The 25738-nt window shown below is 41.6% G+C and overlaps 1 protein-coding gene and 1 long non-coding RNA gene across 2 annotated transcripts; one reads left to right on the top strand and one right to left on the bottom strand.

Annotated features, from left to right (window-relative positions):
• Nucleotides 1-1462: 1462 nt before the first annotated feature.
• nsg2 (neuronal vesicle trafficking associated 2) lies at nt 1463-22557 on the bottom strand. Its single transcript, XM_052046648.1, has 5 exons — nt 22406-22557; nt 21474-21623; nt 14739-14849; nt 5377-5487; nt 1463-3673 (listed from the first exon to the last, which is right to left on the bottom strand). The coding sequence occupies exons 2-5, from the start codon at nt 21600-21602 to the stop codon at nt 3470-3472; spliced, it is 555 nt and encodes a 184-aa protein (XP_051902608.1). The 5' UTR covers nt 21603-21623; nt 22406-22557; the 3' UTR covers nt 1463-3469.
• Nucleotides 17665-25197, top strand: LOC127588094 (uncharacterized). Its single transcript, XR_007958971.1, has 2 exons — nt 17665-18108; nt 22344-25197. It is a non-coding gene; the product is annotated as an uncharacterized LOC127588094 (long non-coding RNA).
• The last annotated feature ends 541 nt before the right edge of the window (nt 25198-25738 follow it).

Genomic DNA, 25738 nt, shown 5'->3' with positions numbered 1-25738 from the left:
GAATGCCGTGCAACTACCGGTAGATTCCCGTAAAATTGTTCATTCAACTTTAAGTGTCGTTTTTCCTCTTGCCAGATGAAAGACTCTAGTAATGAAATTGATAGTCTGACCTTATTTTTTTGTAATATGAAGACTTTATTCTGTGTATATCGTACTTTGATTTTTTTTTATTGTGAAAAAAACTTTTTTTGTCAAGCTCTATATTTTCCTCATGAAATTTATTTTTCTTTTACAATATTGAAGCTTTATTTTTTACTGAGTATTTTTTTTTCTTTTAAAAAATTATTCCGAAGTTGCACCTTTTTTCTAATATTCTGGCTTCATTTTTTTGAAGTATTTTGTTTTTGTAAAATTGTCTCTTTATACGCATGACATTATTTCTTCTTTTTCACTTGTGATATTATCTCTTGCTTCTTTTCAGTTTCACTTTATTCTCATCATATGAAAGACTTTATTCTGATGCGATACTGGGCTGCAATGCCTGGACAGCACGATAGCGGATGTATGCCGTTTCTGTAGGTTTTTTTTTTCTCACTTATTTGAAATTGACCTTCACTGCTATCGCCCCCCACCCCCCTCCTAATCTCGCACGCATACACGACCTTTCTTGGCATCCTCTCCTTAAAATATGACCAACATCTGACCATGCTGGGATTATCCTCACGGCCCACTTTCTCCAGCCAACGCTCAATCCAAACTAATACAAAGCTTGTGTGCATGCGTGTGTGTGTGTGTGTTCACTGGCTTGAATGAGCAAAAGAAAAAAAAAATTGTTCTCTCCTAAAAATCACTTTAACCCTTTCATGCACCAATAATGATAACCTGTCACCTGAGAACATAAGATTTCCACTGTAGTAACCGCTGTCCTCGAAAGGATTAAGATCCTCAACGTTGATTCATATTCAGTGCAGAAGATTGTGTTGCGCTCTTTGCTGTGAGCAGACTCCGCAACCCTTAACCCAGACGGCTTGTTTTAAATAATTGAACCGTATTTTGAATTTTTGATGAGCACAACCAACTCGTTCTTCACTCTTAAATGGCGGTCGAAAAATTAGGCCAAACACACACAGCAGTAAAGCATGCAGGTGATCCAGCTAGCATGATTTTCCCAACCTTTAGTGAGCTAAGGCATTAGTTTAAGTGATCTAAAATGATTTTACATTGCATAAAATTAATTTTAGTTGATGACAACTAACAAACTAAGTGGTACTTCGAGGCCCATTGCACTGTTAGGTTGCCCGAACGGTAACAGGTGATTGCACGAGTTAAATGTACTTTCTGCTCACTATACGTCACTGTCATAAGCAGATGAACAAAGTCGCATTACTTGTCGTAAATCTTGAGACCAGTTCATCTCATGCCATAGTGGTTGGGAATCACAGACTAACCTTTCAGGTTAGGGCATGGTCAAAAATATTGGGTGAGCCCACTCCTGTTGCGACAGAGAAATGACAAAGACGCGTTTGTCACGGGTCACTGCGTCGTTTTATTGGGATCGTTTTGAACCGAGGGAGGAGGAAGAGGACGAGGGCAGGGATGCACACGATGTCATTACAGGTATGGCTACAGTACGCTATCGACTAACAACATCACAACAGCTCATAGAAAGCACTCCACGACAGAGCAGATGCTGAAAAATGAAAAGCTGCCATCAGAGTAACTCTAAAAATGAACACATGGGGAATTCACAAATTTGGGCAATAATCACAGCCTGCATTTTTCTCATTCCCTTTTTAAAAATTCTTTTTATTTAGTTATTTTTTTCCTTTTTATTTTTTTGCATGAACTGCTCACCGTGTGTGTACTGTATTTCCACATACACTTTCCTTAACTATCACCCGTCTGCCAGTTTCCAGTATCTAATTGAGACAAATAAACACCTCCCTTTTTCATTGTCCGGTAAAAGCAACACACAGAATTTGTCTAAATGCCTCGCTCAAATAAACATCTCTATTTTCCTATGAATGGCTTTTGACTGGCAGCTACTGCAATATCCAAAGTAATGACACGACTTAAACTACTGCAAACATTGGCGATGATTGTAATACAAAAAACCCAAATGCATTTTTATGTACACTTTCGGGTCCATATAGTGACCGTTTCAATTTCGATGCAGAAATGAAAGATGTTGAGAAGATTAAAAACTCCTCAATGTCGTCTTTTAGATTGAATAAATTAAACAACATCAGAGAGCACACTTTGTCCACACTTTTTGGGGCCTGGGGGAAGTGGGTGGGTTTGCGGGGGTTCATGCCTGAGGTTCGCAGCAGAGGCAGTCAAGGGCATGGCTCATCAATGTATATACACGCTTGGCAGAAATTAGCTAGACCCTTTGTGAATTTATTTTTTTTACCTTCTTGGCCCTGGCAAATAATCGGTGTCAATAACAAAGAAAGTGGATTGAAACACAGGATTGGACAGTGATGGAAGGAAGTTAAAAAAAGGTTTTAAGCAGTAGAAGATAGGAAAATATTTCAAGGATCTGAGGAATTAGGTTATTAAGGAAGGCTGGTTTAGGTGAAGGAAAGAAGCAAGGATGCATGAATAAAAAAAAAAACAAGTGTGACGAAAGGAAGGCAGACGTGAAAAAAGGATGAATGAATAAAAAAGGGGTCTAAGAGGAAAGAAGGCTGAAGTTTCGGCAAAGGAAGGAAGGATGAAACAATAAGTAGGCAACATTGCCAGGAATAACACTGTAGATGTAATGTAATGAGGGGAAAAAATGATGAAAGTAAAGGGGCACATAGTGGTGCCTTGATGTACTGATTTGTATGTACAGTATATGACAAAGAATATAGACGACTTCTACTCCTCAGTAAGATGCTGTAATCTTATTTTTTGTAGAAGAGAAAGAATATATACCTATCAGTATTGTTATATTATGCCTTAAAGTGTTGCTCGACTGTTTGTATTCAAATCCGCGCTGCTTCTGAAACAACAGCGCTCACTGCTAACCGTTAGCATGTTAATGGTGTTTTGCATTGTTTGTTAGCATTAGGCTAGGCAGAAAAGTGTGCTTGTCTGTTTTACATTTTAGTGTGACAGTAAATTTAAACTGTAAGTCGCATTAAACAGCTTGAAGCCTTTTTACTTTTGACCCATCAATACTGTGTGTGTGTGTGTGTGTTTGTGTGTGTGTATACTGTATATATATACTGTATATTGTACAAATAGTATGCAGTACTAGAGGAGATAGCAGATTGCGAATTAGGTGATTAAACCGCATAAAACTATCCACACACCACTGTAAACAATAAATGGAATGAAACTCAAGAAATAATAAATTAGCGGGATGGTGTTGGTGTTATAACACAACAATGATAAAAAAAATGCCTCTAGTAAGAGTGAACAGACAAATCCAAATGTGACTTGTAACCGTGATGTCCGCATGCACTCTAAAGGCCCTACTGGCGTGTGATACACTCGGATGTAGACATGGCGCGTGTCCGCCAAGCGGGATTCAGCCGGCTCAGTGGACGTCGGCGCCGCCATGCGGGGGCTTGGTGTCGTGCGGCTGCCCCCCGGCCCCGCCGGGCAGCCAGGGGGAGACAGAGTGCGAGGTGGTCTGCTTGGCCATGCTGTAGTGGCTGATCACCGTGTAGAAGCGCCCCCTGGAGTTGGCGTCCTGTGCGGCGTAGTAGGCCTCCAGCGAGGCCGGGATGCAGCGCTTGTGCTGAAAACAACACAAAATGGCTGCTTAGGGTCAAAACATATCGTGCTTGGTTTATCGGGAACTCCCATTACAGTGGAAATGTGGCATCAGTCACTACAGTGAACGGGTTTGCATGCAGTTTTCTTCAACTATGCATTAGTCTTGTTGTCAAAGGTGAAATCACTTCATCACAAACATTCTTTCTTTTACAGGATATACAATAGAGCCCTGTTATGGATTTTTTTTGGTAAGGATGATGCTAATTCCGATATTTGGCAAAAAGAAATTTTCCATAACCGATTAATCGGACGATTACAAAAATAAAGCTATGTATGACGGGCAGAATGTTTTACAGTACAGTACTTTGTCTTTTAGTATTTAACTAAATCAGTCACGACAACATCTAATCTGGTCGTGTTTTTCCTCCATTTCTATCCACTATACCGACGTGACTAAACAACTTTGACCTCAAAACTGTGAATAACATCTCACAAAAAGTTGACATGATTTATGCATGTGGACAACATACGTATTGACTGACGCAAAAACTTTCACGGCTTGCATACATAAAATAATCCAGCGTTTCATTATCTCATCACTATCACGCACTACAATGCACAATGTTGAATGGGAAAGCCACATTTTATTCGATTGCGATATTGTCATAAAATCTGCATTTTTGAATATAGAATGAAGTTGGTCATTTATGTTGCATGATTTAAATTTTTCACGATAATGTGCTTATTATTATTATGCAAAGCTACGTTGGCGAAACATTTGAGCGTTGTGTATCTTCTGAGTGGGTGAATACTTGTTTTGTTCAGATAATGATAGCAGAGCAACGTGCACTCGAGAGTCTCCGGAGAAGCTTTGAAATAGATTTTAAATTCCACCTTTCCGAGGCTTTGACGGTCAAGGTGACACAAAGACTGTGCACAACACAATTTGGGGAATAACAAGTGCGAAGCAGAGGAGAATGCTAATGCTCAGCAATTTTCTTTAGGGGCATAATCTCTAACTTCTATCGCCAAGTTATTTAAGGAAAGGTTGGAACCATGAACGGCGTGATGAATCATGTTTTGGAGCATCAAAATGGGAGTGCTTGCAAATAGCAGAGGTCATGTTGGAAAAACGAAGTTTGTGCAAGTGGTGTTGCCGTAAACATTCCGGATGCAGATTTAGCATTGCATCATAATCGCATGTCAACAGGAGCTCCGAACAGAATTGTAAATGGATCCAAGTTAGCTATTGAGTTGAACCATACTGTTGCTGAGTTAGACATGACCAAGACAACACGACTTTGACACTTATCACATTTTTATGAGTTGATTCAATCTCGTTGACTGAATATGAATTTACTCAAGATGGAGATGCTAGCACAGGCTCATTCAAGGTAGTTAGCATGAGTTTAAGCTTGTTTACAAAGCACAGATATGAATTACCCGAGCTAGGTCTGTTAGCATGAGATTCCCACAGCTAGCTAGGTTAGCACAAGAGGGCAGGGGTACACAGAGACTTTATATTATCGGGATGCATGCATTATATGGCGGCGCGGGCACCCGCAGCGGCTCCTCTTGATGTCTGTTGTCTGTTTAAGAGGGAGGAAATCATCTGTGCTGTATACAGCACATTTAACAATAAAGTTGCACTTGATACTTGTATGCAGTAAAATGGTTTGGGTAAAAATTAGGGATACTCTTTTTCTTGAGAAGGATTTGTTCTACCTTATATAGGAATCCATCTGGACAGGCGTGGTCATAGGTGAAGGCTTTGTAAACCACCAGGAACACGATGCAGGCCAGGAAGGCCAAGGCCAGGATGATCAGGATGGTGACCTGCAAGGGGCGCAAACACCACTCAGAACAGTCAGTGTCTTTCATTTTGTCTTTGTGTCTTATTTCAACTTATGTTACTTCAACTGATTGCATTGTTACATGATGATGATATTTGCGCTTTCAAAAATACTTTATTACAACATTCAGCGTGTATTTTTGGGGGAATATTAAAAGAGATTCCCCCCCCCCCCCCCCTAAATACGATCCCCTCATTTCTGGTGCATGGCAGTCCAATTTGAATGTATTGCTGAAGTTATTTACCATTTTCTGCTGGACGTTCGGTATAATAATAGAGTATATAGAAAAGTGTAAATCGGCATATTAATGCAAATAAATGCATCAGTGTGCATTATTATCTTTTTTTTTTTTTTTACATTGTGCATTATTCATTTGTCTGGCAGCCTATACATGCTGTTAATAGAGAAGATTAACATAAAAAAGGATTTGCCTTCAACTTGACACTTGATTGGACACCTGTGAAATAGCATTTAATTTGAATTATGCAAATGAGGTGTGCAAGGATATCTACGTTTAAAAAAACAGTGGCTGCCAACTTCTGACAGGTGTGTGTGTGTGCGCATGTGTGTGCGCGTGTGTGTGTGTGTTGTGTGCGCACATCTGTCTTGGAAATAAATAAACAAAAATTGCCCTTCCATTCAATTGTAATTTCCTGCCTCCCACGCTTCGTTTTTTTGGGACGTTCCGATTGGCCGATCCGCTCCGTCGGCTCCGGCAAACATGTCAAAACAATTAGGCACGCGAGTGATGCTCGGAGTCCATCAGCGTTATTCTGCCTGACGTACGCACGCAATCCGAGCTAGAGTTTAACTCCAGCATTTATTCATGGAACGTCAGCAAATTTTGGGAGCCTTTAGCTCAGTTTGCATTGAAAGGCCTCTGCTCAGGTGCCGCCTATACACACATACACACACACACACACACACACACACACACACACACACACTACACACGAACATTTATTAGGTGTGACAACCAATATGAACAGTAGCTCATTAAATGTTGAAACTGTACTGTATTACAAATGAACAAAAATTGTGCTGAATGGTGGCACGTTGGGCGACTGCTTAGCACACCTGCCTCACAGTACAAAGGTCACGGGTTTGAAAGCCTTGTTTCCATTTATTCCACCGGTCTTTATCGTATTAACTTTTAATCACGCAGTGGTGAACTTATCTTTACACTTGTTTACCATGTTAATCGAATCGCGTAAAAAAATAGCACTTAAAACTTTAGCTGTGCAATCAATAGATGACATTCGGCGCATGGCACAAAAACGAATTTACATGGTCGCCCATAGAGACGCATGGGTTCATAATAATTGTGATGAGTCATTATCCCCTTTCACCGCATCTCCCGCCGCCATCGTTTCCATGAGTTTCCTTGCTTTTGTGTCATTAGCGCTTCCCAGCATGCAGCACTATCGCTCCCGAGGCGGCCATCTTCCTGTCGCTCCTGATAACGAAGGGGTATGGGACCAAGAACCCTAACCACAGTCGACAGCGGCAATAAGGAGCGCCGGGTGCGTGACACTCGATGTGCCTGCCGGGTGGGTGGTGATGGGGAGAAATGTGCTGCTTTAAAAAAAAAACAAGCGTGACATTATAAAGGGAGCTCATTCTTCACTCGTATTCTTTATGTGATGGAGAGGAGAAATATCAAAACACAGCTACAGGCACAAATATATCACAAGAATGTTGTTTTGGCATACAAACAGTGGATCCTCAAACATCTCTTTTTTTAAAAGTTTTTTTTTGTGGGGTGGGCGTGCGCGTGTGCTTTTATTTGTGGTATTTACTGGAGTATTTTGTTTTATTTTACATGGTAATTTCCTATTTTGCCCCTTCTTATGGAGCAAAATGTTCCCTAAATAGTCAACGCTGCTCTGTTATGATGCAACGCATTTGCGAATATATGTGCGACGATCAAAATGGAGCATGAATCACTTTGGATTGGCTTTTGTGTTGTAGGTGTTCCTAATCATATGAACCCTCTTCCCTTTAATTGCTTTCCATCCCTCCTCTGTGCTCTGCTGTCTGTCAGGCTGAAGCTCTCTCTCTCCTTGGAACTGACAGGCTGCGTAGGGGGTCTAACTCATACCCCCCCGCCCACATCACCACCACCATCCCACCACTCCCCCCGCACACATATTAGTGGGAGGGAAAGCGTAAGGGAGAGAAATAATGATAAAAACAACGCGCAGACACAAGATGGTACTCTCCAGTCCATCCTAATAAAGGGGAATGAAGTTGTAACGTGAAAATATCGTCAACTGAGAAAATATTGGAATTCTGTTCATAAATGTTGTGTAAATTTCCCCAGTGTGGGACAAATAAAGGATATCTTATGTTATCTTATTTAAAAATATTGTGCAAAATCTAGATTTGTCTTTTTTAAGAATAAATTCGTAACACAAGTGATGTTAGTAAAATATTCTAAGTTATGAGACGATTAATGAAGCCCCCTATATATCGTTACGTCGGAATGATACAGCTCCGTTCTCCACCTGCAAACAACCACAGTAACGCATACATTGTGGAATTACCCTACGCATTTTCAATTTTGAAAAAGTAGACTATTTAAGGCACTCTTTCAGTGTTGTACCTAATGAGGTACAGTTTGAGATTCAAGCTGAAGAGAACCAACCCTGCCATCCCAAAATTGACATGCTGTTTCTAGCCAGAAGCAAAAATACAAGGCCATTACTGTTGTATTGTAAGTGTTTTGGTTTTTTTTTTTCCCTAGTTGATTTTCCTCTCCAATTTTAATCGGACTCATCACGAGCGTTGTTGTTGTTTTACTTTCCCAGAAGCAATTTACTTTAGCTTTGCTCTTGGAAGTGGACAATGAGATGCGCGCGTGCCTACATGAGTGAGGTCCCCTGAGGACGAGGTTGACTTGGCGACAGTAGTGCGGCAACTAAACCACGCGAGCTGATAGGCTGAGAACGTAAGCTGAGAGGTGACTCGTCCTCTCATCTCGAGTCACCTAAGGTGTGTGCATTTCAAACAAGCTGCCTCGGGGCTTTACGGCAAATGTTGTTGGGTGACCTTTTTGCTCATGCTGTGTGTGTGTGTTTGTGCGCTTTCACTGCAGACACCATCATTACATGTAAAGGTCGCTCAAAGTGCAACTTGTTTCATATATTTTCAAGAGCAGATGCACCAGTCTGCTGTCACGAGCAGAGTTGGCAAAAGTAACCGCATTTTTCTGACTCTTAAGTCACACTTTGTTTTCACAATTACATGATCTGTGAATTTGACTTCTCCTACATCGTGCAATATAAATCGTTGCTGTTTCCGTGAGAAATTTGCGCGTCTTTGTGGAGACAAAAGGGGCTTTCGAGGATGTATTTCCATAAAATCTACTGTTTCCAAAATGTAGGGAGGAAATGTAACTGTTCAAGCAAAGCACCTGAAAAATCCACTTTCTTATTTACCACCACTGGTTGGTAGTCAACATGTCCCCTTAATGTGTGTGTGCGTGTGTTTGTGGGTGTGTAGATTGTCCCGCTTGTTTGGAGTCATTAAAGATGCGATGTGACATTAAAGGCTGAAAAGTGGCCCCTTGAGTGGCTTTATAATCCAGCTGCTTGGCAGCGCCCGGGACAGCCTGTGCTTACTTTAACGCCAGACAGATGCTAATTGTGCTAATGCATCCCAGGATGATTCTTGACTGCATTAGCTCCATGCAGACTAAGCCGAAACTCAAATCGCATGGAAGGTGGGCGTCGGGTGGCACGCCGAATGATATTGAAGATCAGGTAAGAAATGTGGAAAAATAAGCACAATGAATAAAAATGACATGTGATGCGATGTAATGATGTAATATTGTTTTATGTTTGGCAACAACAACAAAAATTAAGGGTTTCAAAATGCGCGCCACATTCTCATATAAAAGTGTGTGAGGCAGGATGCAGATGTAATCTGAAAAAATAGTTGCTTGGATCGCTTTGATTGGCGCTGAATGAGCTTGGCTGTGTTCACGCCCACAACGGTGCAAACCACCCTTTTTTCACCTGCGCTTTTTTCACCACTCTTACTTGAGTACAACTTTTGACTACTTTACCGACCTCTGGCATGTGTCAATGTCCAAAAGGCTGCACGGAGATAATTCTGCTTCCTGGCTATAGATGAAACTCTTTGTTTTTGGCAAGTGAGCCAAGCGTTTTATGTCCCCGTGCAAAGGAAGGTCAATGTCGACTGAAGGACGCCTTCATGTACTTCTCCGCTCAAGCGCCGATTGAGCGCCTACGCCGCGATGTGCCGATATTGAACGTCAGCTGGCGCCTCCTTTGACGTTGCTGCTTAATGCGAACGACGCGGCGCACGGCGGAAGCCATCTGGGCATATTAATCATCTCACATTATGCTCAGCACACAGCCGCAGGCTCGTGATTTATCTGTCTGGCCAACCCTGAGGAGCTATCGCTCCGTCTCGTCCTGTTGGCAGTTGACACTCGGGATGTCTTGGCTGTGACAAGTGACTTTGGTTGGTTACGACGGCCGTTGGGGAATTGGCTTTGACCGCACACCGCATTGAACGGTCAGAACAACACGCTAACGTCCTCTTTTCAAAGCACTCCAAATTCCCAAAACTTATATTCATTGACTGGGATGGGAGTCAAAAATCGGTTCTTTAAAAAAGAAAAAAAAACATTGCCAAGTAATTTGGTTGCCTGACGATTCGGCTCATTGATTCCTCTATCAATTCAAATGAATGATCAAGCGTTCTTCAATAAATCCCACAACACTGCCGCCTTCCAGACAACACTTGTCATCCGTCACTGACAAAAGAGACGATTTAAGTTTAGCCACTTGTTGCCGCAACGAGTTAGCCGCTACATTTTCAAAATCTCTGCTGAACAGTTTATGACCCGAATTGACTCATTTACTTGACATTCCACGACAATCAGAATCACTTTCCGATGGCCTTTCCTAAGGAAGAGTAACCTTGACCTTTATGATACTGAACAACTCAAATCTTTATCAGCGTAGTCCTTGAGAAAGTTTTTTTTAGCAACCACTCTCTAACTTTGGAGTCCTTTTACTAAATGATGTCTTCCTGTGAAGGGAAACGCATCTACTTGAAAGACTAAAGGGTTTAAAGACTAAAATTTTTTTGTAGTCGACGATAATGAGCTTGCGAGGCTAACCGCTATTGTCATCCACAGCTAGCTTATTTCCTGACCGTCAGACCTGCTGAGACGTATCAAGATATTGTCGCTTTGTTCGCCGGATATTTCGCAGAGCCTTATTATACCCTTCAACACTGATCATGTACTCGACATCAAGAATTTCATTGCATGATCCGAACATCTGTGAAAACGTCAGGTGCTACGGAAAAAAAAAACATATACATATTGTCAATACCCGTATTTTTCGGATTATATGTCGCTCCCGATTATAAATCGTGCCAGCCAAAAAATGCATAATTAAGAAGGAAAATACATATATAAGTCGCACTGGAGCATAAGTCGCATTTTTGGGGGAAATTTATTTGATAAAATCCAACACCAAAAGCATACATGTCATCTTGAACGGCAATTTAAAATTAATGGTATACTAACGTTACATGACTGACATGCCTGGTAATGTCAGTAAAGACGTATCATATTAAGAGTTATTCAAATAACGCTAGCAAAAAGAACATGCTCACAAGTTTACCAAACTATCAGTTTGACTCCAAGTCACTAAGTCCAATGAAATCTTCATACTCGGTGTCACGTTTAAACAACTTCCCCAACTCGGGAGTCTTCTACGTCGCTTACGTCAGACTCATCGTCGATTTATCAACACGGGCCGAGAGCGCCCTCTTGTGGTTTAATGTAAAAATAACATGTGAAATGACATAATCATGTGTTAATAATTTCACACAAGTCGCTCGAGAGTATAAGTCGCACCCCCGACCAAACTATGAAGAAAAATGCGACTTATAGTCCGGAAAATACGGTAATAGCTTATCGTGAAAACAAAATCCGGTTGATATATCAAACGCTGTAGATTGAAAGTTGCGCACGGACGTGTTTGTGAGCGCCGCGCCAAGCTTGGCGTATCTTGCCATCACATCTGGCCGCTTCACTTTATCAGCAGCCAGTTTTTCAACAATATGACGCGCGTGTGTGATGACGTGCCAGTCGGAGCTGGCTACAGAATGCTGGCTCGGCATAACACCGCAGAGAGGACAAGAAAGGACGGAAAGAAAAGGGGGATGAGGGTAAAAATGTTGGAAGGAGAAGAAGCGTGTGCGCCGGTGAGCCTTGAAACTGCCGCGTGGATTGCGCATTCAGGTCGGCACTCGTTGAGATGACTTCCGGTGAACTTTCAAATATGCCCACCCGAAGGTGTCGGCTGAACTTCTCACCTCGCGTTAGCTCCTTCCACATGAATGTGAACGAAGAAGCCCGGTAGGACGTGTCACTTCTTTGCACGCATTCCAGAGTTCAGTGCCGACTTATCATTTTAAGACCGCTTCATCGGTCGATTAAGACGATGCCGTATGCCAATGGCCGCAATCCAAAGTCATTCAAGATCCTCTTCGGATAGCTACTAAACACACTTAAACATGATTTTCAGGCATATAATCTTCGGCAAGCTGCTTCTAAGACATGCTCTCATTAGAATTTGGATTTTTTGGGTTTTTTTCCGAACATACAAGGAAGAAGCCGTTGTCCTTGTAGCACCATGTTGCTCATCTTGTCGAGTCGGGCTAATTGGAAAGACACCGGAGGGACAGGGGTGAGTTCAAAGCAGGCGATGGCGTTGCGGGGTGTGGGTGGGGGACTTGAGAGGGAATGACACTTGAACCCTACTGGCTGGTTTCCCTTGAGGCCACTTTCCAAAAGTATTTCCTGCTCTTGAACGTGTTTCAATGTACGTGTTTCTCGTACATTGGTCTTATTTGGGACGGCGTCACGGTTGCGTGGGTTGCGGTGTTCCAACGGTGGCTTGCGCGGAGATCAAGAGGTAGGAAGGAGACAAAAACGGAGGCGGGAAAAGGAGCGGGAGATGAGGACGGAAGGTGGGAAGAAGCGGGAGACGGGCGAGCGAGGGCGGATTAGAGAGCTCTGAGCTTCTCCATCCATCAACACAAACCGCAAAGCTTTGAGGAGAGGAGAGATGTGTAAGCACCCCCGCCCGTGCGCAGAATCGACTCGTCGGCGGAAGCCAAGCCGGCGGTTCGCTTGAGCCTCCCCAAAAGCAAAGCGACATCACACAGAATCAGAGCCACTGGGTTGCGTTTGTGCCTAACAAAAGCTGAAGGCAGCGCGCGTCCTCGTAAGCCGACTGCAAGGTTTCTGGTAAAGTCTGATAACCGCCGCCGGCTATGTTTATACGCGGATGGCAGTTTTCCGGCGTTGTTCCCATGAAGACAGAACGTCTCAATCTCCAGTGAGGTCACGTGCGGGGTAAACAATAACCTTGATATAAGAAAAAGGGAATTTTCTAATTTCATATCTGAGTATTTCTCTTAGTTACGTCTCTTCCAGTACGGGTGTGAGGATGTTAGACGACGTTTGTCCGATCACATTTGAGCGCGCATGTGTCGCTCTGTCAATTTCTCCAAATTATTTCGTCAATAGTGAATCACAACAAAGGTTAAATAGGTAACACAAATTGGCTGATTAACAAACAGAAATGGAAAATATATATATATATACAGTGTATATATTTTAAATAACTCTTTCATTCCACAAGACGTACTTGTACGTCTTTTTAAAATTAGGCCCCGCCTACCAAGTCTTTTTTTTTTTGCGTCATAGTGAGGTGGAGGGTTTGATGCAATCCGTGAATGAGAATAAGCCGTTTGCATTGTAAATCATGTAAAAAAGCAACCAGTCGGTGGCAGTGGTGCCTCACGTGTTTGAAATGCATGCTTTTACAAAAATGCTCTTTTTCTCCGTTTTTTTGCCCAGGAATCGCCATTTTCATGAAAAGTAGCCATTTTGTAATGCCGATTGCTGAATAATGGAAAAAAGATAAAAGAAGAGAGTCCAAACATTATTTTGGTAGGCTCCATGTTTATAATGTATTAGAACCAAATATTCTGTGGGCCTTGCGAGATCAGTCAAAATCCAGTAAAACGCTGGAATGGAGGGGGTTGCTCCAGTGAAAATAGCTGCGATTGAATGAGGTCAAAAGAAATATGCTTTAAAAAAAAAAAACACGAAAAGAAGAAATACTTCAAACTACTGTTGGTGTTTCAAACTAGGGTGTGGGTTTCACATCAAGATCTTAAACTAGGGTTAGGTTTTCAATTTAGGATTGGAAACTAGAGGTTCGGGTTTCAAAGTTTGAATTTTAAATTACAGCTATCTATGTTTTCAAAGTAAGATTTTAAATGAGGGTTAGGGTTTCCAAAAAGCATTATTATCTTTTCATTCATTCATTCATCTTCCGAGCCGCTTGATCCTCACTAGGGTCGCGGGGGGTGCTGGAGCCCATCCCAGCTGTCTTCGGGCAGTAGGCGGGGGACACCCTGAATCGGTTGCCAACCAATCGCAGGGCACACAGAGACGAACAACCATTCACGCTCACACTCACACCTCGGGACAATTTAGAGTGTTCAATCAGCCTGCCACGCATGTTTTTGGAATGTGGGAGGAAACCGGAGCACCCGGAGAAAACCCACGCAGGCCCGGGGAGAACATGCAAACTCCACACAGGGAGGCCGGAGCTGGAATCGAACCCGGTACCTCTGCACTGTGAAGCCGACGTGCTAACCACTGGACTACCGGGCCGCCCGCATTATTATCTTATTTAATTTAATTTAATTTAAAGTACAGTAAATGGAATTAGATTTTTTTTTTCAAGTTTTGCGCAATACACACACTTCAAATCGCCTCCTCTCGCCCGCTCTCATGGCGAGTTGCCACGACGACAGCTTTTCTTTGCTGCCCTGACAACGCCACTTCTCTTCGGTCTCCCCTAACGACGACGCGAGAGCAGGCTGCCGGGCGGGCGACTCGATCGCTTTGAATCGCTTCATTGTATGATCGGCACCCTCGGCGGCACTCCTCTTCGCTCGACTCGGCCACCAAGGTGCGAGCAAGTGTGTGATGATGCCTTTGTCTTATCGCATATTCATTAGATCATAAATGTTTTGTTGTTGTTGTTTTCTTTACACAGCATTTTCACGACTCGTCTTTTATCTCATGAGGCTCATCAATCCTTGTAATTAGAGAAATCATCCTCATTATTCCTACGATTAAAAACAATTGCACACTCCTCTTACCTTGAGTCTTTCAGACACGCCGTCGGTAAAGCTGATGGTGAACTCCTCCACTTTGGGAACCTTCAGCCGCTTTTTCTCCGTCTGGTATTCGGTGCGAGTTTTCACCACAACCTGCGGCGAGAGTCACAGTCACACTTTATTTATAACTGAGTGTGAGGAATCTGTGTGATAGGCAGGTGGGAAAATAAAATTGGAAGTCACATTTTGAGAGAGAAAATGCCAGAAAACACAAATGTGCACAAGTAAGAAAATCTGTGTTAGGATTTGGAGATGATTGGAATTCACCGCTGGCTTGGGCCGAGGGGGTTTAATCAATGGCTTGTTTTTTAGCGTCGGGTTGCAGTTTATGCTTCGGGTTTAGGGTGGGTACGATTTCAGGAATCGTTTTTTAGGGTCTGAGTTAGGGTGGAGGAGCTACATGAGTTAGCATTGTGCTTCCCAGATGAAAAATTGGGTTCAGGATGGCTTTGGCAAAACGTTTTATTTTCATTCAACACAAAGGTAATAAATCTGCCTCTGTGGAAGAATACGGATTATTTACTGCGGAGAGGTTGAAATTCCAAGGATGTGGACGGGGGTTTATTGCTATTTCTATCATGCTCGTTGTCTGTCTATTCATTCAAGCTTATTGGCGCTTCCAATTTCCCTACTGGAGATGCATTCAATAACGGGCTCTAAAACTCGCATTACGTAGGGGAGAAACACATTAGCGTTAGCTCATGTAAATCGCGCGCGGGTGTGTGTGTGTGCGCGTGTGGCATGATCAAGTGAGGTGTGTAATGCGTTGAATGTTGATGAACAGCCCAAACAGGTGAAGCTGAGCCTCAACGAAGCACAGGAACCGGAATGACTCTCATCGAGAATTCAAGGACAGATTCCGAGGTAGCCCACACACACACACACACACAAGCGCGCGCACACACACGCGTCATTTTGAAAATGGAAAGTGAGGAGCGATGAAAGATGCGTTTATAGAGAATAGAAGGAGAAGGGTGAAACGGAGGTCATTGTGGCGTACTGAATCTGATCAAGCATCAAACTCGACTTATAGAAACGTCGACAAATGTCCTTTCAATATTGAGATTTCGTCTCGAAGGGATGTGATGCTGGTCTAAGCATTGAAATTCAAAAGAAAATGTCTGGTTCACAGAAAAATGGCTGCCAGAATGGGTTCTAGAGAATTATCTAGGGAATAATCTAGGGAATTTTGGTGGATCATGTTCTGAAACCCTAACATGCTTCAATATTTATCAGGATCAGTGCGCTTGTCAAAATCGGTGACAATTTTGCACATTTTAACATTGAAAAAAAAAGAAACACTTACAGTTGGGCCTCCGCAAGAATTCTATCCTTGTCTCACAGTATTCTCCAAAGTGGGAATCATTCTCGAGGAGAGCAGTTACTCACCACTGCAGGCTAATAAGGTCATGTGGCCAGATTTCAAGACCGCTGACCCGAGAGGAAAGCACAGTGTTCTATTCCGGTGGCTCAATGGGAAGAAAAGGAAGCGCCCATGAAAAAGTTAAGTGTTAAAACAGGAAATTGGGGAAAGCGTAATTTAGTGATCTGGCCAATAATGGAGTTGTGAGGCAGGAAAGTGGACATAGCTGCCTTTTTGTTCCCCCCGAATTGAACGGCAGTACGGATATTTTATTGCTGCTCTTCTCTGATATCGATTGGCTTTCAAGCACACAGCAGTAACAATCAAAAGACTCCCATAGCTTTATGTCAATCTTACACAGCAACCTATTGGACCTACAATAATGAATGATCATGTTATTAAATTGAATGTGACCATTATTAATAAAAAAACTGTCGAGATTCTCGACGGATGAGCCTGAGTCCACCCTTTGTGCTGTTGCAAAGCTACATGCTAATGGCTTTGCTACACGGCAAAGTTAATTTGACTTCTGATCCTAAATGTTTCCTTTTCAAAAGTTAAATGGCCCACGTGTTAGCATAGGTTAGCGTGTTAGCTGAAGTCAGGGGTTGTTATGTGACGAGTAGTCTAGTTAAACGCAGATTCAAGTATTTTTAGGTTGTACAAGAGTAAACGCTACAGTCATGAAATATAAATGTATTTAAGCAGAAGAGCATAAGAAAAATCTGTTTTAACCAAACTTGTGGTTTTCCCTTTATTGTTTATACTGTCACAAGAAACGTGCATTGAAAAATTAGGCTCCATTTTGGGAGCAGGGGTGCACTTCGTTCTCCGAGAGCGGGCTGCTGGCTAAAGGCGCAGCAACATTGATTAATGAGCACTTCATTAGAGGAGACGGAGGAAGAGGGGGGGTTGGGGGAGTAGAATAATGAGGCAACAAAAAGTGTCGCGAACCTTTAGGCCCTTGAGCGAGCGGTGGGAAATGAGAGCACCAAAGCAAAATGGTGACATTATTTAAGGTTGAGACTAGCATCCTGCTTCAACGGGCGGGGGGGGGGGGGGGGGGGGGGGACTTGGGGGCGCAATCAGATGCGTTGTCGACACGTTCCGTGGCCCTCGACAAAAGCGCTTCATGGAAACAGTTACTGACCTCGTTTTTCAGAGTCCATTTTGAGGAAAATCCCAAAGTGGTGGTGTAATTGGTCAAGATGAAAAATAGTTTCAGAGTGCATCAATCACATTTTTGTGAATATTTAATTATGTATTTTCATGGGACGGCACAAAAAAACCCTAAATGACACTTTGCTGCAATGTAGTCAGTTTACAACTTGTATCCAAAGAGTTCCAAGTGTGTAGCTGCTAATTTGCTAACTTGGGTTAGCTGTTAGCAAAAAGCTGCTTGGATCTAGCAGCAAGGTTCCTAAATGGAGGGTTTAGGAAAAACTAATCTGTGTGTTTTAAGAATGGAAACAATGAGAATTACAAGTTCATAATCTTGACGGTGGAATTAGTGTTGGTATGTTGTGTAGCTGTTAGCACGTACCTGCTAGCACCATAAAGGTGGACTGTGACTTTTCCGTAAGTTATTAAGTGCTTCCACATCAGCGGGGCTTTCATACAGAAGCTCTGCGGAGTGTGTTGCAAGAATTTAAACAGCCAGAAAGCCAATTAGTGGCTTCTATGCCAGTAACGTGTTGACATTTCGCATAACTGTAACTGACACCAGTTGCTTTTTGACGGCATCATTTGAAATACGCGGGCCAATCTTTTTTAAAAACACAATGTATTCTTTACATCCCCTGCCACTATAGATGGAGTTTCATGTTCTCTCCTCAAAGAGTGACTGGTGATGATGGGGGAAGCCTTAAAGTTTGAAAGGCATCTTGCATACGTTTTTTAAAAAATGTTGTAGTGATCGAAGAAAAAAAGATTCATCGTGTTGTCAGGTGCTTTGCTGCAACATTGACTGAAACAGGGAACTAATCAAAGGTATGTCAATGTTTACCTGAAAACAACATTGAACATTATCTCTGAAATAGGAAACAAGCCCTTAAAGCAAACGCACTTTAACTGAACCTCAATTGTTTTAATGTTGCTGACATTTTCAGTGCACTTGCAATTTATTTAGTTCTTGCCTTGAAATATTTTGCTGGAAACCGCTTCGAGGCAAAAGCGGTGACTGCCCGGGAAATGAAAAGGCTTGTCACGGGTGCTGGAATCAAACAATAAGCTGAAAAATGGCAAAAAGTTGAGTAGATCAGCAGATCTGTGCGAGCGGAGCAACTTTAGAAGAGAATCTCATTGCGTTATGAGGCCGCTGTCTCTTGGGGCGAGCGTGGCCAGGTCACTTAACTCAAAGCACGTATTTGAATTCAATAGACGTCGGTGGTGTAAACCCATTTCTACACACGTAGAATGTGCAGCCTGAGCTCAGATATTGCCTGAAACTACAGATTGTGGGGCAGAATGATTTTGAAAATCCACTTTTTTTTATTGAAGGTGTTTCGTAAGTGTTTGAAGCATCTTTTTGTTGTCAAATGCTGCAGGAATCGGCCTGCACTCTCTCTCCATCCGCCTTCTCCTCCTCCTCCTCCTCCTCCTACTTGTTTTTATAAACTGACCTGCCGATTCAATCCCGATTCCAGCATCTCTGCATGGACTGAATCCCATCTAATACTCGTCTGCCCCAGCTCATGTAGGCCAAAGCCATATTACACAAAAGTGCGTGTGTGTGTGCATGCGCGTATATGGGTGCGTAAGCACAAACCCCGCAGTCCAGTGTATCCACGGAGACTCCATGCGGGCCGGAAAGAGCTTTTCACTAGTCTACTGCAGATAAAATGTACTGGTCAGCTCACATGAGCAACTAAAGCTGCCGTTAGCTTGAAAGGAACACACAACAGGTCCCAAGATCAGATCAAAGCACTGCAGGCAATAAGCTGTATGGACACTATTGTGGGCTATTCCACTTTCTGACTAACTGGATAGCTTGTTGCGGCCTCTGGTCCAGGAAAACCTCCCCACGTCCTCTTTGAAACATAATAACACAATGTCCTTCTTTCCCTCACTGAGTCACAGTGGCCCTTGACAAGTCAATACATTACATCCTGATTTACGTAGCGCTTTCACAACAGCTGCGGCTGTAACAAAGCGCTTTACAAAACAGTTAACATAAAGTAAAAGAATCACATAAAAACATTTTTATAATAGTAATAAACCACACATAACATTAAAAAAAAACACAGACAGTCGTGCAATCTGAACCACTTTTCTCTCATACGCTCTGTCGTTTGAAGCAGATGAAAGAGGAGAGAATCGGTAAGACAAAACATTGCATTTAAATGATAGCGGCCACCACTCTAAGAGATGCTAAAATGAATTGCCTCACCTTGATTAAAAGCACCCCCCTTGCCCTTTGCTATGGGAACACAATGTCATGCTGATTAGACTCATTGAATCAAAGTGGCAAGAGATAACCCTGGGAGGTCTTCAACTGAGGCACCTGATCTAAGATTTGCCGAAATAAAATGCCTTATGTGAACTGACCAGCTCATCTTCTCCTTCTCTGGAAAAACGGTGTTCTTCTGACGGCACTTGACGGCCCAAAATACTGGAGGGCCTCAATTCATGAACTCTGCTTCCTTTGTGACTGTGAGAGAGTTCAGCTCCTTTCGTCCTTGATGTTTTTTTTTTTTCATCACACAAGGCTGGGCTTGTATTTCTTTAGGTAAGTTTTAGTTACTCGGTGGCAGCTCCAATGGATGCCGAAATACCTTACTCCAATTAAAAGCCTTCTCCTTGCCCCGATGGCAAAAAAAAAAATACTGTGATTAAATGAACTCCATTGATTTGTCAAGATAAAAACACTGCATGCCCTCAAATGGTGGACTCGGATACCACACTTCACCTCAATTAAACACCTCTTTTTTTTTCCCTACTGGAAAAGCAGCGTTCTGACTGGCATTGTCCTGTCAAAGTGAGACATGGAGGTCCTCATGTTTTGACCTCACCTATATATAAGTAAACAGCTGCTTTTTGCACTCAAATGAACATCTTATTTCCAATTACGTACAGAACTGCGCATGAACCCATGTGCCTTCCTCCTGAGACCTTCTCAACAAACACAAAGATGCGGAGTAGACTTTGCCGCGTGCGATTAACGACGCTGCCTCATACGGGCCAATTTAAGCGGCTTATGCAGGCCCAACCAAAAAAGAAAAAAAAACATGTTTTCAGTCGGGGGAGAGAACAGATGACAAAATCTATGGTGACTGCCAGCCAGCGGAGACGCAGAAGAAAGACGCTGCTCTTATCTCTTACCACCTTCCTCAAACAAGACCAACAGTAATCAACGGTACATCCCTGGGGTTCAGCCTTACTTGGCCTGGCAATGATATACACACAATAGATTGTGTGTGTGTGCGCGTGTGTGTGTGTGTGTGCGTGTGCCTGTGTGTGCAATGCAGCAAACCCAGTGCGAGCTTGTCGGTGGATAGTGACTGGCATCTCTTTAAATGTCATGTCACATAGAACAAACAAGTGGCTGCTGACAGATATTGCTCGTCAGATACACACACACACACACACACACACACACACACACACACACAAAGATTTCAAACCGCTGTCTTGAAGGAACGGAAAACCTCTCTTCAGTTATTATTATTATTATTATCATTCATTATTTTTATTCTGATTGCTTGCTGGGTGCGCGCACCGAAGAAACACCTCCCTCAAAAAGACGCTTTAATTAACACGTCAGGAAGACACACATACACGGTGACGGTTTCAAAGTACTGTACTGTACTTCTCAATGACTCCAATCGCCCTTATTCGAATCAAAAATTAATTAGCTGCCATCCACTCAAGGAAGACGTGCGCCTCCTTCAAATGGATGCCTTTATTTTCTCATCAAGAAAAAAAAATTCTGATAATACGTGTGATTATTTCACTTAGTTTTCTGGAACTCGGATGCTAACCAAAACAGCAGCGCCGACTACACTCATAAGCAATTTTTCAGATGAATTGGGGTACATTGTGGAGATTTATTAGCGTATTAAAGCCGCCGTTCGACACGGTTTTAATGACGACTAGTGGACTCTGACGTGCGGTCACTCTAGAATGTTGCAAACGGGCACTGTGAATCATCACCATGGTAACGAGATTAATAAGCAGCAGGGTGTGGACTACTTTGGGATGCGGAGATGACAAATGACCTCGTCTGCTTCCTAATGATAGATGGGAAAAGAAACACAGCACAAATGACAGATACACATTCTGTTGGGGTAAAGCAAATGCCACGGAGGGGGGAAGGGTGGAGGGGGTTGGGGGGTGGGGGTGGGAGGGGCACTCACCTTGTCGGGGGCTTGGCTCTGCAAGCTGCCCACATCCAGAGGAGTGATGAGGGGTACGTTTTGGAAGCCGTCCTCCACACTGGCCGCTTTGGCTCCTTTGTCCTGAAGATGACTCCCGAGTTTCACCATCTTGCAGATCCTCTTGTTCCCCTGAAGGTAGAAGTAAAGCATATTGGAGCTATGTTGGGGACATTTGTATTTCTTTTTTTTTTTTTAAGGTTAATTATCGCAATTTTTTTCAAGTTATGAAAGTTAATACAAATAATAATAATAATAAGTGAAATTTAATAAAGCGATTACAAACATACAAGATGCCATCACATTTGTTAAGCAATGATAAACAACAGAAATAAAAGGTATTCATTTATTAATCTTATAAAGAAACAATTGCTCATAAACTTTGTATGCTAAATTAAAAAAAACGTAAAAGATGAATGTATAAAACTTGGAAACAAAAATCATCTATCACATGTTATAATTATAATAATAATAATATACAACTGTTAAATATATCAACAACAAATAAATCAAAATGAATCATAAATGTCCAGCAAATCTGATAAATACATAAAACAATGTTTTATTACAATAAAATGTTATGTAATATCTTATTTTTATGTATATATTTTAATATAATTTGCAACCCATCACCAGTAATTCCTACACTCTTACAGTATGTTTGTATATATATATATAGTATATAATAAAATATACAATATAATACGAAATATAAATCACGTATTACATGAAGATACAAATGGAAAAAATGAAGACACTTTTTTTTTTAAAGAAGCGCAAATGTTTGTACGCTTTGCAAACGTGTTCGAAACAAACATACTAACAGATTGCGTGTCTCTCTGCAAAGCGTAGGAACAGCAAACCTGCAGACGAGATGTCCACATCATTGATGCAGACAGATAAGATGTACTTACACCGTTGCGGCGTCTGGATGAGGATGACAGAAGGTGGTGGTGCTGGTGCTCCTGCTGCTGCTGCTGCTGCGGGAGAGATGCAACGATGCTGCACCGCAACGCACCAACTGGATTTCTGGAGGCGCGCTTCTTCCAACCAGCAGACAGCCCAACCCCCTAATCCCGAATCCTCATCTGCTCTGCTCTGCAGCATCAGACGGTGATTCTTTTTTTATTTTTTGGCCCCCCGTTGGGAGCTGAATTAATGATGCATTCATAGACTTCTAGTAAATTTTAACTTCAGTGAGTATCTGGTAGAGGTTTTTAAAAAACGGTTAGTACGGTGTTGGGTCGGGGGGGCTGATGGGTTACGGTCAGAAAATATCCCAGCGTCCAGGACCACAAGCTAAGGGTTGATACGATAATACGATGTTCTCGTTCGCACATGGGGTGTAATTTGAAGTCAACGACTGTTACAACTTTACAGGTGTTCCTGAAGGCGCCACAAGCAAAATAGAACTACTGTATGATACATTTTCTACAGTTCTTACATGGTGATACTCATTTGCAGTCAAACGACGTTCCAGAGGTTCCTGAAGTTCACGAGTGAAGCGTGAAATTTACACACTTTCAGCTTAGCATCTTTGTACATCGGTGATAATCAATAAATCAAGTGACGTTCTAATTTTCCATGAGTCCTTGAAGGCATCTTATGCAAAGCATCGATACGTTTTCTCCTGGATGACCTGCAGACAATAATTATTCGATCTTTCCAATACTATAGTTTCTGAATGTCGCGTCAACAAATGGTTAGTTGTGCAATAGTGTGTTTTGTAATTTGTACGATGGTAATATTCTAAAATTAAGAAATATTAAAACTTTCTGGGGGGCTCCAGGACAAAAGTGTTATTATGTTTTATAGTTTGCACATGAGAAAAAATGTTCATTCTTCGAACTTTCCATAAATTTAAGTGAAACCTTTACTTTTGTGACTTTGGGAGGTCACCAAACCACAAACTCGACCGAAAGTGAGTAGGTGTAGCCTTTGAAGCCAAAATGCAGTTCATCTTTGGTTCTCTTCTTCCACCTGGTGTTCAAAATGTTACAATGCAACTTTGAGACACGTCCTGCTGTAAATTTGTTTCTAAATAGAATGCCACAGTTTAAAAACGTTATTTGCGGTCAATTATTACTTTCAATTTCTTTTTTTAAATCTTGTGATATAAGGTGATAAGACGCTCATTTGTTGTCCTTGTTGGCGGCTGCCCAGGCGGCAGTGATGGTTCGAAGCAGTGACCCCAAAAATTACAGGGGAGATATTACAGATAATGTATACTTTTAATAACTAATGACATGTTTTTAGCCATGTTTAAAAGTGTGCCGTTGTGCGATCCCTTCTGCATATTGTGTCGCTGTCATAATAGTGGGGCTAATGAACAAAATGCCCTTCCCACACAGATTTATTCATCACAGTTAAGATTTATTTCATTCAACATTTCACATTACAAATATTGAAAAATTATGCATACTGTTATATAAATAGTTGGCCGCAAACAATTAAATAACAGATTTTTCTTTTTCGTTTCACTAGCACTTCTACAGACCAACTCCTAGAAATATGGACATATCCGTATTACATAACTTAATCATTAGAAAGGAAAATACAAAAATAGGAACTTATCAAGTGAAATGACAATAAAAATTAAGGTGATATTTGAAGTAAAAAAAACAGCTATTAATAAATACAACAAACCTTCCCATACACAGTTAAAAACTATTGAAATCTTGCCATTAAGTAACATTAACAGACAAATATTTAAATATTTATTTTCCTTCAGAAAATGTGAACCATATATTGTGGAGCACAATATAGCAATTAGTAAAAACTAGACACTTTAACATATTAAAAGCTTCACCTCAAAAATATAACAAAAATCTGATTAAAATTATAAAAATCAATTATACATTCCAATTAAAAATATACCAATAAACAGCTAAATACATTGTTGACCTAGTAATTACAATGCAATCAATCACAGTAGCTTAAAATAAACCAAAAAAATAAGCAAATGAGCACAAAAACCTTTTTTTAATGTTTTAAAAATAACTTCAATTATTTATATTAGTACAAATAGTTGGATTTCATTTCTCTCTTTTTTTTCTTACAAACACCAGCATGAAAAGGATTACATTAAACAGTAGAAAATGACTGTGAAAAAACATATTAACATCTTTAATTAAATGTCTGCAATAATTAAAAATGGCATTTGAAAGAATTACATTGCAAAGAGTCTTTCGTCTGGAAAAAGGTTCAAAAGAAGTATTGCACATAACAACTTGAAAGTTAACTTGCAACATTGTTGTTGTTTTTTTAAAATTCTTTTCTTTTTCACCACATTCAAGTCTTTAAGCTCCCCTTCCTCCGCGTAGGTCAAGTCTTCATGTTTTTTTTTTTTAATCCGCATTTTTTTCGACAGTGTTCTAGGTTGCTCGAGTCTGAAACGTCCACGCTCGCTTATTCGCTTTTGAGTTACGCGCATCCCCGCTGAGGTCTGCCAATATGTGAGAGAGGGAGGACAGAAGGGATGGTCAGGGGAGGGGTTGAGGTCGGGGTTCGCCGTTACATCATCGTCCAGAAACATTTGGTGCACACCACAACAGTTATTTTCGAGCTAATTCACCTCATTTCCGCACTTTTTTTTTTGTCATCATGCATGCTAAGGATTACGATAGGTGCTAGTTGGCAAGTTCAAGAATATAGATACTATGTATATATATCTATTTATAGTTGTTTTTTTCTTCAAATATTAAAATATCTAAACACCAAACATCCATTCTTGTGATACGAGATTGAGCATTAAGTGTCCAACCTCATCTTTTTGCATTCCTCCTCGTTCACCAGATTTCCTCAAATAGTGGCCAAGAGATCTTATATTTACTCAACTCTTCTTAAGAAGTGTTCATTGGGTGGGAGATTCCATTTGGGAGGCACAAAATAATGAGGAGGATTTTTTTTTGTTTATTTGAGCGGGGTGGGGGGCCTCAAATGAAGAGAGGCCTTTGACTGCAGTTTTTAGATTAAGATTTCTTGGAGGAGGGGTTTGATTGCGCAACTTAAAATTGGGGTGGCATCTATTTCCTGGGAGGCTTTTTTTAATCACTAGCATCCCCACAGTTTTTTTATGAGCCACATCAGAGACCGCTTACATGCCTTAGTGTAGGTCCTGCGGTTTTAGTTATCAACAGAGTTCAAATGGGCTCAGCAGAGGAAGAGGAGCGGCCACTATTTGAGGAAATAAGGTGAATATGGAGGGGAAAGGTAATTTTTAACGAGTTTTAAGAGCACAACTTTTT

The sequence above is a fragment of the Hippocampus zosterae genome, chromosome 16 (assembly GCF_025434085.1).
Source record: "Hippocampus zosterae strain Florida chromosome 16, ASM2543408v3, whole genome shotgun sequence".
NCBI lineage: Eukaryota > Metazoa > Chordata > Actinopteri > Syngnathiformes > Syngnathidae > Hippocampus > Hippocampus zosterae.
Note: the sequence above shows the minus strand (reverse complement) of the source record. Positions and strands in the feature narration are given on the sequence as shown.

What these genes read in the sequence shown, in the direction of transcription:
- nsg2 (XM_052046648.1), bottom strand. Translation starts at nt 21,602, where the DNA reads ATGGTGAAACTCGGGAGTCATCTTCAGGACAAAGGAGCCAAAGCGGCC. An exon ending in AGAGCCAAGCCCCCGACAAG is followed by an intron (nt 14,850 to 21,473) that starts GTGAGTGCCCCT and finishes CTCTCGCCGCAG; the next exon opens with GTTGTGGTGAAAACTCGCAC. An exon ending in CAGATGGATTCCTATATAAG is followed by an intron (nt 3,674 to 5,376) that starts GTAGAACAAATC and finishes TGTTGTTTTCAG; the next exon opens with CACAAGCGCTGCATCCCGGC.